The sequence below is a fragment of the Cavia porcellus genome, unplaced genomic scaffold (genome assembly GCF_034190915.1).
Source record: "Cavia porcellus strain 051 isolate PalLab524CR breed Dunkin Hartley unplaced genomic scaffold, mCavPor4.1 scaffold_16, whole genome shotgun sequence".
Classification (NCBI taxonomy): Eukaryota; Metazoa; Chordata; class Mammalia; order Rodentia; family Caviidae; genus Cavia; species Cavia porcellus.
In genome coordinates, this window is record NW_026947499.1 from 49,939,022 (window position 1) to 49,955,128 (window position 16,107).

The 16,107-nt window shown below is 44.3% G+C and overlaps 1 protein-coding gene across 4 annotated transcripts in view; it reads left to right on the forward strand.

Annotated features, from left to right (window-relative positions):
- The first annotated feature begins 857 nt into the window (after window positions 1-857).
- The window catches only part of Eef2k (eukaryotic elongation factor 2 kinase), a 57,501-nt gene continuing 42,251 nt past the window's right edge, over window positions 858-16,107 (forward strand). For 2 of the 4 annotated variants that reach the window (XR_010039875.1, XM_013141897.3), the window contains exons 1-2: window positions 858-1,066; window positions 12,138-12,456. Coding sequence is in view for 2 of the 4 variants with exons in the window: in XM_013141897.3 (XP_012997351.2) it covers window positions 12,214-12,456 (243 nt within the window). In the remaining 2 variants the exon portion in view is untranslated. The remainder of the gene's footprint in view (window positions 1,067-12,137; window positions 12,457-16,107) is intronic. The other 2 variants (XR_010039876.1, XM_003477807.5) reach the window with 2 other exon arrangements.

Below are 16,107 nucleotides of genomic sequence, written 5' to 3' on the forward strand. Positions count from 1 at the left end.
GCCCTGTTTTTTTGCTGGCTGTGTTGCTGGGCAAGTCATTATCTCTATCAGCCTTAATTTTATAATCTGTAAAACAAGGTTAACGATACCTATCTACCTTACAAGAGTTGGTGTGGAGCTAGAATGAAGTAAGTTGTTTGACAAATACAATTGTTAACATTCAAATTTTTTAAATTGCTATTTTATTTCTAAAAAGAAATTTGTGAGATTTCTAAAGTTTCACTAGGAAAGTGTGTGGAAGTACATAATAGCAAAATATTCACAGTAGTTATCATACTATCCATTTATATCATAGGACTTATTAAGCATATACCAAGTTCTAGGCCCTGGGTTCAGAGTCAGGAATATAGCAACACCCAGGACACTCTAAGTGAAGCCTAGTGTGCTAGTGCACGCACATGATCCCAGCTCTCCAACCGAGGATCTCAAATTTGAGCCCAACCCGGGAGTTTGAGCTCAACCTGGGAGAAAACAACAACAAAAAGCAATCCTTGGAGGAGATAATTATTGCACAGATGATTGGAATTATTTTAAGTGCCTAAATTGTATATAGCAGAAGTCTGAAAAAATACTTCCGACAAAAATATTTCAAAGGTATGCACAGAGATTTACACAAACGGGCATGGGCTTTAGTCAAGCTCCAACGCTGTAGTGTATCTGCATTCCACAGGCCGGGGAGCAGCCGCTCACCGTTAGTCGCTGAGCAAGGGGCGGAAGGCCAGCTCGGCTGCTGCAGGGGCGGTGACGGCTACGGAGGGGGTGGGGGCGGCCACGTGAGCGCCCTGCGCCGCAGTCCCGCCCCGGCAGCCGCTCCTACCCTAGACGCGCCGCAGCTGCTGCTCGAGCTTCGCTCCTTCCTGGAACCAACACTCGCGCCACAGCTGCTCCGTTCCGGCTCCCGATCGCCCGCGCTCCAGTCCCAGGCACGCGCCCCCTCGCCGCTCCCCGGCACTCTCGGGGGCTCCCCCGCCCTGCACCCTGGAGCGCCGCGCCGAGAGCCTCTGCCGACTCCTCTGGTTCCTCGCGGCGGTGCTCAGCGGCTGCCGCGCCCTCGCAGCAGAGAGAGGTAGGTGGGGACCCGCTGCGCTCGGCAGGCCCGCGCGCTCCGCTGCAGCCCGAGGTGGCGCAGAAGGCGAGAAGAAAGCGGGGGCGCTCGGGGCTTGCTTCTGTAAAATGGGGGAGTCGTGTACGTGAGAAACGCACTGGGCAAGCGGTGCCCGCGTTCTGGCCGCGAGGCGGGCTGGGGTTCCGGAGAGGGGGCGCGCAGTGCAACCAGCTTGGCTGCGAGGTCCGGAGCCACCTCTCCCACTTGGTCCCTTAACTAGAGACTGCGTGGGCCCGAATTCCCGGAACTCCGAAGGTTGTGTGTACGCTCTCGCTACACTGTTGGCTGCAGGAGTTGGGTGTTGGCAGGCGCACCTGACAAATGTGCCAAGGGGCAGAGCTGTGGCGCGCGCGGTGGCAGGGGGCGGGGCCTCGGGTAAGCCTGGGGCTAGATTTGCCTGAGGGTGGGGCGCCCGAAGCAGTCTAGCTGCGTCCCGGGTGTGTGTGTGTGTTGAGGGAAAGATATGCCCAGTGGGGACTTTCACTGGGAACTTTACTACTGAGTCCTCCTTCAGCGCTCCCTGTCGTGTTTGGGTCACTCATAGGGGAAGGCGCATTTCACAGAGAAGAAAACTGAAGCTCTGAGTGGTCCTCAGGTTCCCAGAAGCCCTGTAAGTGGGGGCCAGCCACGTGATCAGCAGAGTCTATGTAATAAGCAAGATGGGTTAAGTGGGGGACACAGAGCAAGCAAGTGAGAGCTGTAATCCCACCATGTGTAGCGCGTGGGATGTGGGGTTGGAGAGGAGATGAGACCACTTCCCTCTCTCAAGCCTGGGCATTGGAACACACCCCGCTTCCTTTTTTGCTGGCCTGGTGAGGAGGACACAGCCATGAGCTGAAAGGAGCCTAGGCCTCCTGGTAGTCCCTGGTGTCTGCAGGGAAGAATGGGCGCCAGTGAGCTCTTTGAGGTCTGTGGCTATGGCTCTTTGTGCTCTTCCCTCCAGCTGCTCCTGCCACACTGACCCACTGGAGTAGTAGGTCTTCAGATTTTGTATCTTGCACTAGTCAGATTTTCCAAAAAAGTCTTGTCCAGTGTTTGCCAGGATTGGTGTCTGGTTGTGGGAATCCTGGGAGCTGTATGGAGAAAGCCTAGGGTGAATGCAGAAATTTGGAGCTCCAGTTCATTACACAGGAGTCACAGTATATTTCTGGTTCACTTCTTAAACGTGAAGCAGAAAAGTTTCAGGATCAGGGCTAGAGCCAGTAGTAGCAGTTGGCTGGTCTGACTAAAAGAAATTTCTGTGTGGAGGGAGGTCCTTTCTGCTTACCAAAATAGTTTGCTCCTGGAAGGAAGGTTTAGAGAAAGGGCAGTGTCTACACCTGGGATAAAGTGGCTTGGGCTTTAAGGTGTTGTGGGATCATATTCTTTCGGCCAGGGGTGGTGGACACAAACAGAAAGACCTCATACAAAAAAAGGAGTGAATCACTGACATGCTGATAATAAAGCAGGGGCCAGCAAAACACAGGAAGTGGCTGAGCAACAGGTAATCAACTGCAAAAAGTTTCTCTAGACCTGCGATTCTCAATTGCAGGGCTCAAGAGCCTCCCCTGGAGGGCTTGTTTAAATCTGGAAGTTAATTTGGTAGGTCTAAGTGACGCCAGAGAGTTTGCATTTCCGTCTGAGAAGTTCCTCAGTGAGGCTGTTGCTCTGGCTGCTGCTGGTGGTCCAGAGAGTCCCAGTACCACAATTTTAGAATTGCTGATTCAGAATGTGATGACTATGTCATAAGCCCTGGATTCAGGCAGCATCAGCTGCAAATCTAACTCACCCTCTTTCTAGCTGTGATTTTTAGGGTAAATTGCTAAACTTCTCTGTTAGAATTATGATTAAAAGTGTCTGTGATTTAGGGGAGACTTCCTGGAGGAGACGACATTTAAGCTGAGACCTGATAAGTACCCTGAGACAGGAGCCTGAGGAGGGTACAGCCAGTTCAAAGCCCAGGGAGGGAGGAGCGTGGAGCTCAAGTCCTCCTGGGAGATTGAGTTCCACAGCAAATACTTTGTAAGTGATACTGAAATGCCATGAATCTGCTCTGAGCAGGATCATGGTGGAGGGGAGGCTGCCCAGGGTGTGGGAATCAGGCTTCTGGGTGGGCCTGAAAGTAGGCTGGTTATTTCTGTCCAATTCCACTGGTCCTAATGCAGTCACATGACCAAGGTATAGGAGAGGCAAAGGCTGGGCATTCATGTGGGACTGCCCACATGTCTACACTACAGTGGCTTTGCTAGCTAGCTTTTTTACCTTTGTTCCTTATTCAGTCTGCTTCAGTCTATTGAGTGAATGAATTTTACAGAGGGTGATACTGAGAGGTTAGGTAATTTGCCCAACATTGCTCACTCAGATAGTAGTGGCAGATCTGGGACTTGAACTCAGATCCTGGTCTCAGTGCTTTTCAGGTGCTCCATGAAATTTCAGCCCTGCCACTGGGCTAACTGGCTCCCTGAAACAGCAATTCAGTATTCCCCATGCTCCTTGTGCCTGCTGGGTCCATTGTGACAGCAGCAGATTGCTCTCCTTCCTTCACTTACTCATTTATACAGTGTACAGGCCTGGACTCACGGTGTGTGCTAGGCATGCTCTGGGCTGTGAGCTGGAGAAGAAGAAGACACGGCTGCTTTTGTTTGATATGTTCCCGTGATCTGGCCCCTAGGAGGGCTGTGTAAACACAGAGTTCACTGGAAGAAGTAAGATACACTGTATTCCTCGTCTGACCTGCCAGGAATTCACTGTGTTCTAGGCACACAAAGAGGTATCTGCAGATGCTTAAACATTAAAATTTAAAGCTCCCTTGTGCATTTTGCTAATCGAAGCTATAATTATAATCTTGTGCTTTACACCCTAAAATGTATTTTTATAATTTCTAAATAATACAAGAGCCCTTGCCCAATGAGAATTTTATTAGAAGAAAACAGTGTGCTGCAAAAGTATTTTTTTAAAAAATCTATTTTAATAGATTACATTTTGGACTAGATTTATTAGTTGTTATTTCATTTTGTTTCTTTGTTTTTTTGAGACAGGAGCTCACTATATAGTTCAGGCTAGCTTAGAACTCACTATGTATGGCAGGCTGACCTTGAACTCCTTGCAGTACAGCACCACTATGCCCAGCTTGCAGAGGTACTGTTATGAGCCTTTAAGCAGAACAAGTGTTGGCTTATCTTGCTGGTTTATGTAGCAGATTGTTGTTCTCATCAGTCAGTAAGCTAATTTCTCTGTCTCTATGGAATGCATGGAGATTTGTTTTTAAAGAGGACAAGAGGGAAAGAGGGTTGGATCAGCCTCCCTAATGACAATGGTAAGTTCCACCATTGTTCTAGAGCAGAGTTTCTCAGTCTCAGCACTGCTAACATTTTGATCAGATCATTCTTCCTTGTGGTGCCGCTTGCAGCCTGGACTTAACAACAATCCCAAATGTCTCCAGACAGAACGTCTCCAAGGAAGCAAAATTGCCCCATGTTCAGAGCCATTGTTCCAGACTATAAGTTTCTTATTGCTGCTGTAACAAATGATAGCAAACTTCATTAAAACAACGCAAAGTTATTACCTACAGTTCTGGGCATCAGAAATATTAAAAGTTAAGGTTTCTGTAATGTTATGTTCCTTCTGGAAACTCTAGGAGAAAGTCTGTTTCTTTGCCTTTTCCAGCATCTGAGGCCCCTGGATTCCTTGGCTTGTGGCCCCTCTTCCTCCAAAGCCAGCAGCACAGCATCTTCACATCTTCCTTTGTTCCCCCTCCTCCCCTTTCTTCCTCCTTTCCTCCCTGCCTTGCTGTGGGGAATGATGAACCCAAGGCCTTGCATATGCTAAGCACTTGCTGTACCACTGAGTTACATCCCCTGCCCTAAATCTTTCTCTTTCTACCTCACACTTTCCTTGTTACTTTTTTTTTTCTTTTTGACTTTTCAGCCTTCTTTCCATACAGACCCTTGTGACATCATCATCAGATAATCCAGACAGTTCTCCATCACAAGAGCCTTAAGCATCTCTACAAAATTCTTTTTGCCCTGTAAGGTAATATAGACACAGGATCCAAGCATTGGGATGTAAACATCTTTGGGAGGACCATTATCGTTCTGTCATGCTAATGTTTTGCCCCTTTGGTGTAATGGAATTGTGTAGGGAGGGCCTGAGAGGAAGGTGATAAGGATGTGAGTTTGGTCAGGTGTGACAGCAACTAGCACTGTTGAGTACCACGTCTATGCCAGGTGCCACAGGCCTGCTCTCAGTGAATCTTCTGAACAACCCTAGGGTAGGTACTGTTTGCTGTCCACTGTTTCATGGGCAAGGAGTCCATCCAGGGAAGGCTTTCTGGAGGAGATCCAAATTTGAGCGAGATTTTTAAAGAGAACAAGTGTATACTCAAGAATAGGGAAAGCATTCTGACCAGAGGGACCTGCAGTTGCAAACTTAGGAAGGTGATACTTAGCTGTGAACAGTGACTGGCTCTTAGGCCTAGAAAGTAGTGGGTTTAGGGGCCGGAGTTATAGCTCAGTGGCATAAGCACCTGCCTGGCCAATGTGAGGTTGAGTTTGATCCCCTGTACAAAAAAAAAAAAAAAAAAAAAAAAGGAAAGAAAAGAAAGTAGTGGGCTTGAGATGGCAGGAAGAAAGAGACAAATGGATGTGGGGACCTGTATATGGGTCCTTTTATTGTGACATAAAGTATTATTTTTTCTATCATTTCAATGTTTATTTGTCAGCATCTGCTTCGTGCTGGAGGTCTAGATATTGATGAGTCACTGACATGAATTCTTAGCTTTTTGCTTGAATTAGCAACTCCTGAGGTTGCACCCTAGTTAATAAGATCCAGAGCGTAAAGGCATTTGACTATTGGACTAGCACCCACTAAGCACTGGTGTAGGGAAGTCTGTTTTCCAGGACAGAGGAGGCCCCTCGCAATGGAGCCAGAAGGCAGACATTGGCCAGCCATGGAACTGCAGAGCGTAGCCTGCCAGTCACTCCGCTGGGCTTTGGGTTGTGTTCCTCTTTGAAGGGTGCAGAGAACTGAAACTGGACTGCAAGAGAAGCCCAGAGCAGGCCAAGTACTGTACCACCTGGGGCAGCCTCTCTCTGTTGTTTGCTTCCTTCCTCACAGTGGCCTTTCTAGAGGTCAACAGTCACTTCTGGGCCTGGCAGGCTCCATTCATCACATGCAAGAGGCCACGTCAAGTGTGTAGTGTGCAGAAAGGCCTTCCCAGGTATTTGTCTGTTTTATTTGAGTAACAATTATGGTGTCATTATGAGGTTGATAGGAGTCACGGTAGTTTCACTTTCTTATCACCCACCAAACATCTGCAGTACAAAAGCCACATCTTCTCCTGTCTCATAGTGAGAGGAACTCACGCTAAATGGTGAGCAGCTCCTAGCTACTTGTAGTTTTTGGAGTAAGACAGAGTTCTTAGCCTGATATCTAAAGGAATTAAGAGAGCCAGCTGCGGTGGTGCACACCTGTAATCACAATACCCTAGGAGGCTGAGGCAGTCAGCCTGGGATGGAATAAAACATTCCATCCCAGCCTGGGCACCTGAGCTACTTAGCAAGACCTTGTTTCAAAATAAAAAGTTGAAAAAAGAAAGCTGGGATGTAGCTCAGTGTGAAGGTCTGGCTTCAATCCCCAGTACTAGAAGAACTAGGAGCCCCACTAATGTGGAGGGTAGGGAAACAAAGTGTTGGAATGGAGCTGGTTCTTTATTTATCACCAGGAAATTAGCAATAATGAATAATAGGGAAATAATAAGGAAGAGCAAAGAAAGTTATTATTTAGAAACATCCAGCAGGAATGACACTGAGAATAGTTAACAAATAGTTGTTAGCTCTTAGGGAAGCAGAGCTGCTCATGCATGTTTGCAGAAGTTGTTTACTCAGGTCATTTAAGCAGTGTTCAACTTTGGTGGTCATACAGATGGCCACGGTAGGGAAAGGGTGTTGTTCTTACTTGTATATAAATAATACATCACAGTTCTAAGTCTTGGCTGAGTTTTGGACATTTCATATTGTAACAGAAAGCCTACGTGTAATCCCTCTCTTAAAGGCTGGGTTTAGCATAAGCCTGTAATTCAGAAGTCCAGAACGAGTGGGTAGTTTAGTTTCCTGCACATACATTGGGTTCTCAAATGGTGTCATTGCTAGGCTTTCTTCTGCTCATCTCTTGTTCTCCTCTCCTCTTCTTTTCATCATTGTTCTGCAGTGGCCTCAGTCCATTTATAATTTATGTCTAGCACTAAGGATTGACTCCTCTTCTAGTCACTCAAGCAGAAGCCCTAAGCCTGGGCAGGGCCAGATTGGGTTGACTCAAGTCACGTGACCACTTCTGAATCAGTTACTGGTGGGCAGGTACTAGTGCTGTATAGACTTGGGTCATGTGACACATTCACTGTACCCCCCCCCCAACTACCCAAATCTTCCGGAGTTGCCGAGCATGTACCAGAGTGTGCACTGGCTAGCTCTGTGTAAGCCATAGTGGCTCTGGGATGCTGGGTCTTGAAATCAGGGCGGGAATATATAGCCTCTGTCTGCATAGGCAGGCAGCTTATTGACCTGCAAGACTCATCCAGGACATTGCAAGCATAGTTTTCTGCTCTCTGGCTGCCAGAGGAGCCCTGAATAGCATGATGTAGGGACAGCCATGAATTTTATGGTGAGAACCTAAAATAATCTGTTCCCTGAAGACTCCTGAAGTTATCTGGCTTTGTTCCTAACCAGATATTCAGGTCACCAGCCTGGCTGGGACCCAAGGCTCACCCTCTTTATTCACGATACTAGAAACGATGCAGATAACAACAGTTCCTCTGTCTCAGGACTTGCTTTGTGCAGTCACTGGGCACTGGTGAGCTAAAACTATGTAATTGGTGTAATTATGCATCCCTATTTACAGCTGCTCCACAGAGGGTTGAGAGGTGAAACTCGGAAGTACCAGAGCTGGGGTTTGCCAGCTTTTTAGCTCAGAATTTTACCTCTGTGAAAGTATTTTCCCAGTGCTTGTGAAGGACAGGGTGGGGCTGTCAGTGCCTGTTAAGGGCAGAGGAAACCTGGAGGATCAGTGTCCTTTGGGTCAAGGAAGTGCAAGTTTGATGGAGGTTACTAGGAGGCTGATATCAAAACAGGTGCCATGGAGCTGTGTCACGGGCTAACAAGAGTTCCTTACCTGTCTAGGGGAAGCTGACAACCCTTCCCTAGGTACCCTGTGTTTAAGTACACGTGTGAGAGCAGCTACCAAGTTAGGACTCTGGATTGAGGGCACAGTTTCCCCAGGCTGACCTTGCCTCTGAATGTTACTTGTTACAATGTGGGGGAAAAGGGGCTGCCAAACCGGGTAGAATTAGCAGGTTGTGAGGGGGAAAAAAAGGAAAATTACAATAAATTGTACTGGAGTAGAATGTTGCTGTATGACGTCAGAAACCCATTTGCTGTTGTCTGAAGGCTCTGCTGGTCTCTCCGTACATGGCTTCTATGTTAAGGCCAGGGTAGCTGCTTGAACTCCAGTAGTTGAACCTGTGTTCCAAACAGAAGAAAGAAAGAGAGCAAAAGGGTCTTAAAGAACACTTGCCCAAAGTTGCACACAGTATTTCTGCTCATATCCCATTGGTAGGGTTTTGGTCACATGATCAGACACAGCTGTAAAGGAGTCTGGGAAATGCAGCCCTTTCAGAGTTGCCATGTGATTAGCTCTTGCCAACACTGATTCTGTTATTAAGGAAGAAGCAGGGAACAGTTTTAATAGTTAGCAGGCACTGCTATAGCTGCCTTACCAGACAGATGAGGTTCACTCTGTCTACAGTGCCTATCCAGTGCCGGCCGTGCACAAGACACTGTACCAGGCCGAGAGTCACACCCGCTTGCCTACAGCTGCTCTTGTTTCCCAGAGTCAGGAGAACATGAGGTCCGTGATAAGATGTGGCCAAGGGCTGTGATTCTGTTCTAAGTCTTCTGTGAACTAGCTGTGGAATCCCAGCGAGATGGATTGATTTGTCAGGATCACCTGCAACAGAGCCAGGATTTGCCCCTGGTAACCAGAGTGGGATTAAGCTCTCACCATGAAGCCGCACAGCCTGCTTTGTGTTGGCTAAAGCTGTGGTCTGGCCCCTCCCATGGCACCATCTTGGCACCCAGAGCTTGCTGACCTGGCTGGGCGCACTGGCAGCTCCACCACCACACTATCTTGGTTGGCAGGGAGTCCTGCTAGGAGCTTCCCAGGGTAGAGGGAGATTCCAGGGCAGAAGCAGCAGGCCTAGGCCCAGGGCAGACCTGAGCAACAGCGGTCAGGTGGCTCTGCTATCAGCTCCAGCTGCTGACTCTGTCTCACTCAGAAGATAAGAAACAAAATTGACATTGATTTGCAAATTGTGGGTGGAGAAATCAACATGTGGGTGGAATATGAAAGGAAAAGAATAAAAAGAAAACCAAAAGCCATACACGGGTTAGAAAATAGCAAAAGTACACTACACAAAAGGAGTTTCCTGAAAATTTTTGATTGCCATCTAGGTATGGGTAGGAATATGTGTTTCGTCCCTCAGTAGTTGTCAAGAAAATGCCAAGGTCTATATAATAGACAGACCTGTAAAGAATAATTAGAATTGTTGTCTTCATCAAGAAAAAAATTTTTTTTTCTTTTAAGAAATGAGCTCTGTCTCTGATGCCAAGCTCACCCAAACTCCGGGACTCAGGTGAGCCTCCTGCCTCAGCCTCCCCAGTAGCTGGGCCTACAGACTTACCATTGTGCTTGGCTCTTAAACAGTTTTTAAAACACAGATTAACATTTATTATCTTGCATTGAAAGCAGTCCAGCTTTGCAAACAGATCAGTACATAAGTGCACAAGCTTTCCCTTTATTCCTGGCTTCCAGCTCCCAGTTCCCCTGTCCATTCCAGTGTGGGCTGAAATCCTTTTGGAAAAGTTTTTTTTTTTTTGAAAAAGTTTTGATATATGTATAATTGTCCTTTCTTTTCTTCTTTTCACACCACAATATATATGATTTTCTACAGCTTGCTTTTTAAATTTAACATTTTTTTCCTGACTTTTTAAAAACTTTAACTTGTTTTTTCCAAATCTATTTCAAAGATAAAAAAAAAAGAAAAAATTAAAACAAAATTTTAAAACACATCAATCGGGGGCAACTATGATGCATACATTGTGCATTGTCATCCCCAAATCATTCACCCAGAGCACAAAACATCTGCATTCAGTTGTTCGAACAATATCTGCACAGATCTTTCTCTTCAGTGACCTCAGAGAAATCATTAGCATAACTGTCTTAGCTATCTTTTATATATATATATATATATATATACACACACACACACACACACACACACACACACACGAAAAACTTTGATTTTCTTGAAATTCACACATCTTACAGTTCATGCATTTAAGAATGTACATTTCAGTGGCTTTCAGCATATTCACAGTCATAGAGCTGGCGCCACAGTCAATTTTGGAACATTTTCATCGCCTCACAAGAGACGCGTGGCCATTTCTCCAGCTGCCCTTCTGCCTTTACCTGCAGCCCTGGCCCTCACTGATCTGCTTTCTGTTTCTATAAATTTGCCTTCTATACATTGAATTATGCAGTGGTAGTTTTTGATGACCATCTCTTTCAATTTGCATCACAGTTTTAAGTTTAAGGTTGAAACTTGTATCAGTACTTGGAAAAATACGTATTCTTAAGTAACATTCTATTATGCGAATATACTACTTTTTAAAATCCATTCATCAGTTGCTGGACATTTGTGTTCCCCTTTTGACTGTTATGCTTAATGCTGCTGTGAACACCTATGTAAAGGTTTCTGTGTGGACATATGTTTTCATTGTCTCTTGAGTGTATACTGAGTTATATCCAAGGTCAAGAAGATGGTCTCCTGTATTTTCCTGTAATAGAGCTTTAGCTTTTATATTTAGATCTTTGATGTATTTTGAGTTAATTTTTGCATATCCTCACTTACCCCAGCACTATTTGTTGGAAGATTCTTCCTTCCTTATTTAGTTTCCTTAGCATCTTTATTGAAAAATCAGTTGGCCATAAAGATGAGGGGGCCAGTTATCTTGGCACCTTGTTGAAAATCAGTTGGCCATGAATGTTAATATTGCTATTTTTGATAATCCCTTTACTACTTTTGTATGTCTGTGGATATCCAAACTTTGCTTTTCTGACAAAAAAGTCACACAGTGTTTCACAATGTACAATGAAATACTGTAATTTATATTATGGGCTTCCACTCCCAGACATTTGGGACTGTTAGTGCTGTATATTTTTGCTGTTATTCATCCTGTTGCAGAGGACACTCTTGGGATGCTCATGTATTCCAGAGAAGTGTCCTGAGCACCGTAAAGGCAGAAGGAGAGCACAAATGGAAAATAAAAAGTAAACAAGGTGATTTCGGCTTGTAAAAATGATTGTGAAGAAAATAAAAGGGAGTGACTAGATGTGCATTTGAAGGTTGGTTCTTTTGAAGATTTGGGAGAGGTTTCTCTAAAAAAGTGATTTTTGAGCCGGGGTTCTGGTGGTAAAGAAGAACCTACTGTAGGAAAGTAGTTCTAGGCACAGGGCACAAGTAGAAAGGCCCTGTGGTAGGAATGTGCGTGATATGTTCACAGAACAGGAAGAAACCACTGTGCCTGGAGAGCAGCCATGGCTGGAGGAGAGGTGGGCTGGGGGCCAGATTACTCAGTCCCTGTAGCCTTAAAAAGTCATCTGGATTTTATTACAGATATGGAGGAAAGTTAACAGGAAAGCATTAAGCGAATAACTTGATCTAATTTATATTCTAAGAAGATCACTGGTTGCTAAGGCATCTCTGGTTCCACCATTTCCAAGTGCTAGAGGTCTTAGAATAACTGGGTTGGCAAGTTTGGACTGTGAAATGTTCTTGGATACAGCTAGCTGCCTCCCCAAAAGACAGCTCTGGGGTTTACTCTGGGGGTGCAAACTCTTGTCTGTTGCCAGTGTCAGGCAGGTTCAGGTGCCCAGTGAGCTGTCACCCCCACCCTTCTTCAGGGGAAGAGCACCCACCCTCTGGCTCTTGCTTCCCTTGCAGGTTCTTCACTGCTGCATTGGCCTCGTAACTCTGGCTGGACCGTGCACCCCTTGGGTAAAACGGGCATCCCTACAGCATGGCCGATGACGACCTCATCTTCCGCCTGGAGGGCGTGGATGGTGGCCCATCCTTCAGAGGTGACCACAATGGTAACTCTGAGACTGACAGCGATGATGAAGGCTACTTTATCTGCCCCATCACTGATGACCCTGGGTCCAACCACCATGTTAATTCCAAGGTCAATAACTATTATAACCACCTAGTGAAAAATGATCGGTATGGCTCCAGCGGGTCCCCAGCCAGCTCCTTCCACTACAAGGTGAGTGACATTCTGTGGCACCTTCCTAGTGTTGGCTTCCCTGCTCTAAAACACAGCAAGTTGAGATCACTGGTTGGGGTCTTTCCTGTCTCCAAACCTTGGCCAATGCAACACATTCTGGATCTGAGGATATACCTGTTAAGCTAGGAGAATTCTGTTGGCTAAAATATATTTTATTATCTTAGAGCAGGGTTTCTAAATAGTTACAAAAACCTTTTAGTGAATCTTGCCTTTTTTTTTTTTTTTTTTTTTTTGGTACAGGGAACTGAACTCGGGACCTCATAGTTATAGGCAGGCGCTTAAGCCACTGAGCTAAATCCCCGGCCCTCAGTGTTTTTTTTTTTTTGTTTTTTGTTTTTTTTTTTTTTTAAGAAATGGAGGAGGGATGAGTGTGGTGGTATATATCTGTTATCCCCACAGTGTGGGAAGCTGAAACAGGAGGATCACAAGTTTAAAGTCAGCCCAAGCAACTTAGAGACTTAGCCAGGCTCTTTCTATAAATAAATAAATAAATAAATAAATAAATAAATTTATTTTTAAAAGGCTAGGGCCTGTAACTCAATGTGAAGGCTCTACTTTCAGTCCTCAGGGCTACAAGGGAGAAAGAAAAGGGAAGGGGAAGAGAACAGAATAAAATAGCATCCGAGTACTGCCCATTGTAAAGATCTCGTTTCATGAACATAGGTGCACATACTTTCATAGTCATAAACATGGTGAACATACAAGTTGCTTTTGGCTAGCATCCAGACATTTTTTAAAGAAATAAAGCAAAAATGGAATGTAATAGAAAGTAATAAGATCTTATTTCTTGATACGCAGTAGTCCAGGGATACGTTCCTAGATCCCCAAAGGATGCGTGAAACTATGAATTGTAGTGAGCCCTGTATATATTGTTTTCCTATGTATTCATATGTATGATAAAGATTAACTTAAAAATTAGGCACTTATGAGATTCTGATAATAAGATAGAATGATTGTAACAATATAGTATAATAAAATTATGTGAATTATGTCTCTTTGGGAAAATGTCTTACTGTCTGTGGTTGGCTGAAAGTAACTATAACCACAGAAGATGAAACCACTGGGGAGGGGATACTGCATACACCTAGTCACATACACAAACATAGTAACTGTTGGACTGGCCTTTTATGACATGCCAGTTGCTGCATTTTTTCCCCCTGTATTAGGGATTAAATTCAGGGCATTCACACTAAGGTGAAGCCAGAGCTCTTCTTTTTTAATCTTTTATTTTGAGACAGGGTCTGGCTAAGTCATCCAAGCCAAGCTTGAACTTACAGTCCTCCTACCTCAGGCTCTCAGAGTGCTGGAATTACAAGCATACACCCCCTTGTCAGGTTTAATTTTTTTAAAAAAAATTATTATGCCACATGCTTTTATTGAAAGCAATTTAGTAGGTACCAAATTACATCAGTGAATCAACCTGCATTATTTATTGCCTATTATATATCTGTCACCAGCCCATGCATTGATTACAGAGAGACAGTTGTCTGTGAACTTAAGCATCTCTCCTCTTACCAGTAGACACTAACAGGAAGAAAAAAGTATAAAGTATTAGTTACTTAAGTTCAGTGTGGTGGTGTATACCTGTAACCCAGCAATCGGGAAGCTGAGGTAAGAGGATCACTGCAAGTTCAAGGCCAGCCTGAACTACATAACAAGACCTTGTCTCAAAATCAAACCAAGCCAAACCCAACCAAAACAATAACAACAAAACCCCTCTTAGATAGCAATATGTTTTAGGACCACTGAAAACGCAATCTCGCTTGATACTACAGCTGTCTTTGTGATCAGGTGTGTAGAGTAGACTCAATTCTTGTTATTCATTGTTCTTGAATCAGTGCCTATGTGTTACACAATGTAAGTGCTTAATAAATGTTACTTCCTTTTCTGTTCCCACATCCGGGCACATGACCCCAGCAATTTACCTGACTATGAACATTAATGGATTTTTAAGGGCCTTGCACTAGCTGGGCATGTAGCTCAGTACCGGAGCACTCGTCCAGCTGCAGGAGGCTCCTTGTTGCAGCCCAGCACCCCTTTCCACAATTAATGTCCCTCCTCCAGATTTGTTTACTAATGCTTGAATCTTGTGCACATCTTCTACGTATGTCCAGCTTTGTTAAATATTTTAATGTCACCCCTATATATGTGAGTACGGGACAGAATGTAAAATGTAGTTTTTCGTATTGGTCCAAAAAGTGATTACTCAGGATTCTTCTGGACTGAGGAAGGAGATACTTATTTCATTAGAAATTTATGTTCACATCATGGAAGAGGTATATAAAAGAGAGGGAAAGGTAGACATTATTAGAATTTGTGTAATTATTGGTAGGGGAAAATTTTTTAAATGCAACAGCTATTCAGATCTTAATTTAATCTTTACAAACAGTATTTGTTAGTACTGTCAGCAAAATGCTGGTTACCACTTTGGAATTCGAAGTGGAAAAACATTTTTCTATGCCTTTAAAATTAATCTGTTTTTAGAATGGCTCTAGTTCTTAGAGACAGTTGGATAATTTTTTTCCTTTCAAGACCAGAGTTCAAGCCTAAGTTACTCTCAGGCAGGCAGCTCCAGAAATAGTCCTGTGGGTCTCCTGTGGGTGTGGGAGCCCTGGAGGGGCAGCTGTAAAATATGTATCTTTGTTTCCCATCCCGAGGCAGTTCAGGAACTCTCCCTACTCCAGGAGCTTGGTGGTTTTTAGCTCAAATGTGCCTCAAGAGGGACCTCTTTCAGTGATAAGCCACACTTCTCTATGCTTGGAGTTAGAGCAATACCCATAAACATTTCAGGGATGTGGCTTAGGGGTAGAATATGAGGCCTGGCATTTGATCCCTAGCACCACTAAATGAGGAAAGAAAAGAGAGAGAGAGAAAAAGAAAATTTCATATATGCATGTGGAAAAAATTCCATGAAAATCCCTTGGCTCAATGCTGATCCAAAAATACCAATGATATTAGCTATCTTGAAAATTCTTACTTTTTTTTTTTTTTTTTTTTTTTTTTTGCCTTTTTGAGACAGGGTCTCACTATGCAGTTTAGGCTGGCTTTGAGCTCAGTTTGTAGCCTGGGCGGGTCTCAAAATTGCAACAAGCCTTGTGTCTTAGCTTCTGGAGTGCTTGGATTACAGCTTTAAAATATTTTTACTTTTTTTATCAGTGCTGGGGATTGAGCCAAGATCTAGGGATGCGATCCCTACCCTCTAGCTTCTTTTTAAAAATATGCTATTAAGTAAAAATCTGCATAGCAAAAATTGTTTGAAGGAGGAATTTGCATCTAATTATTAATGGTGATTTAGGGGGAAAGGCAGCATTAAGAATGCCTTTAATTACCATATACTGTATGTAAATACTTAAAAATTTAAAGCTACATATATGTAAAAAAAGTTTTAAAAGAGGAAAAATGAGACAAAATCAGTAGATAACATCCTGTCCTCCAACAACCAACAACAAGTAACATCACCTCAAAACCCATCACTTCCACAAGGCCATATTGAAAATCATGGAACCCTCACTAGGGTCTTCCTCTAGGCTCTGTTCACCCGCCACATGCTTCAGGCTCTGGGAATAGGTTTTCCTTTTACTCCCCTGCTGAAACCTCTTTCAGCTGCTGTGTTGGTCTATGAAAATAAGT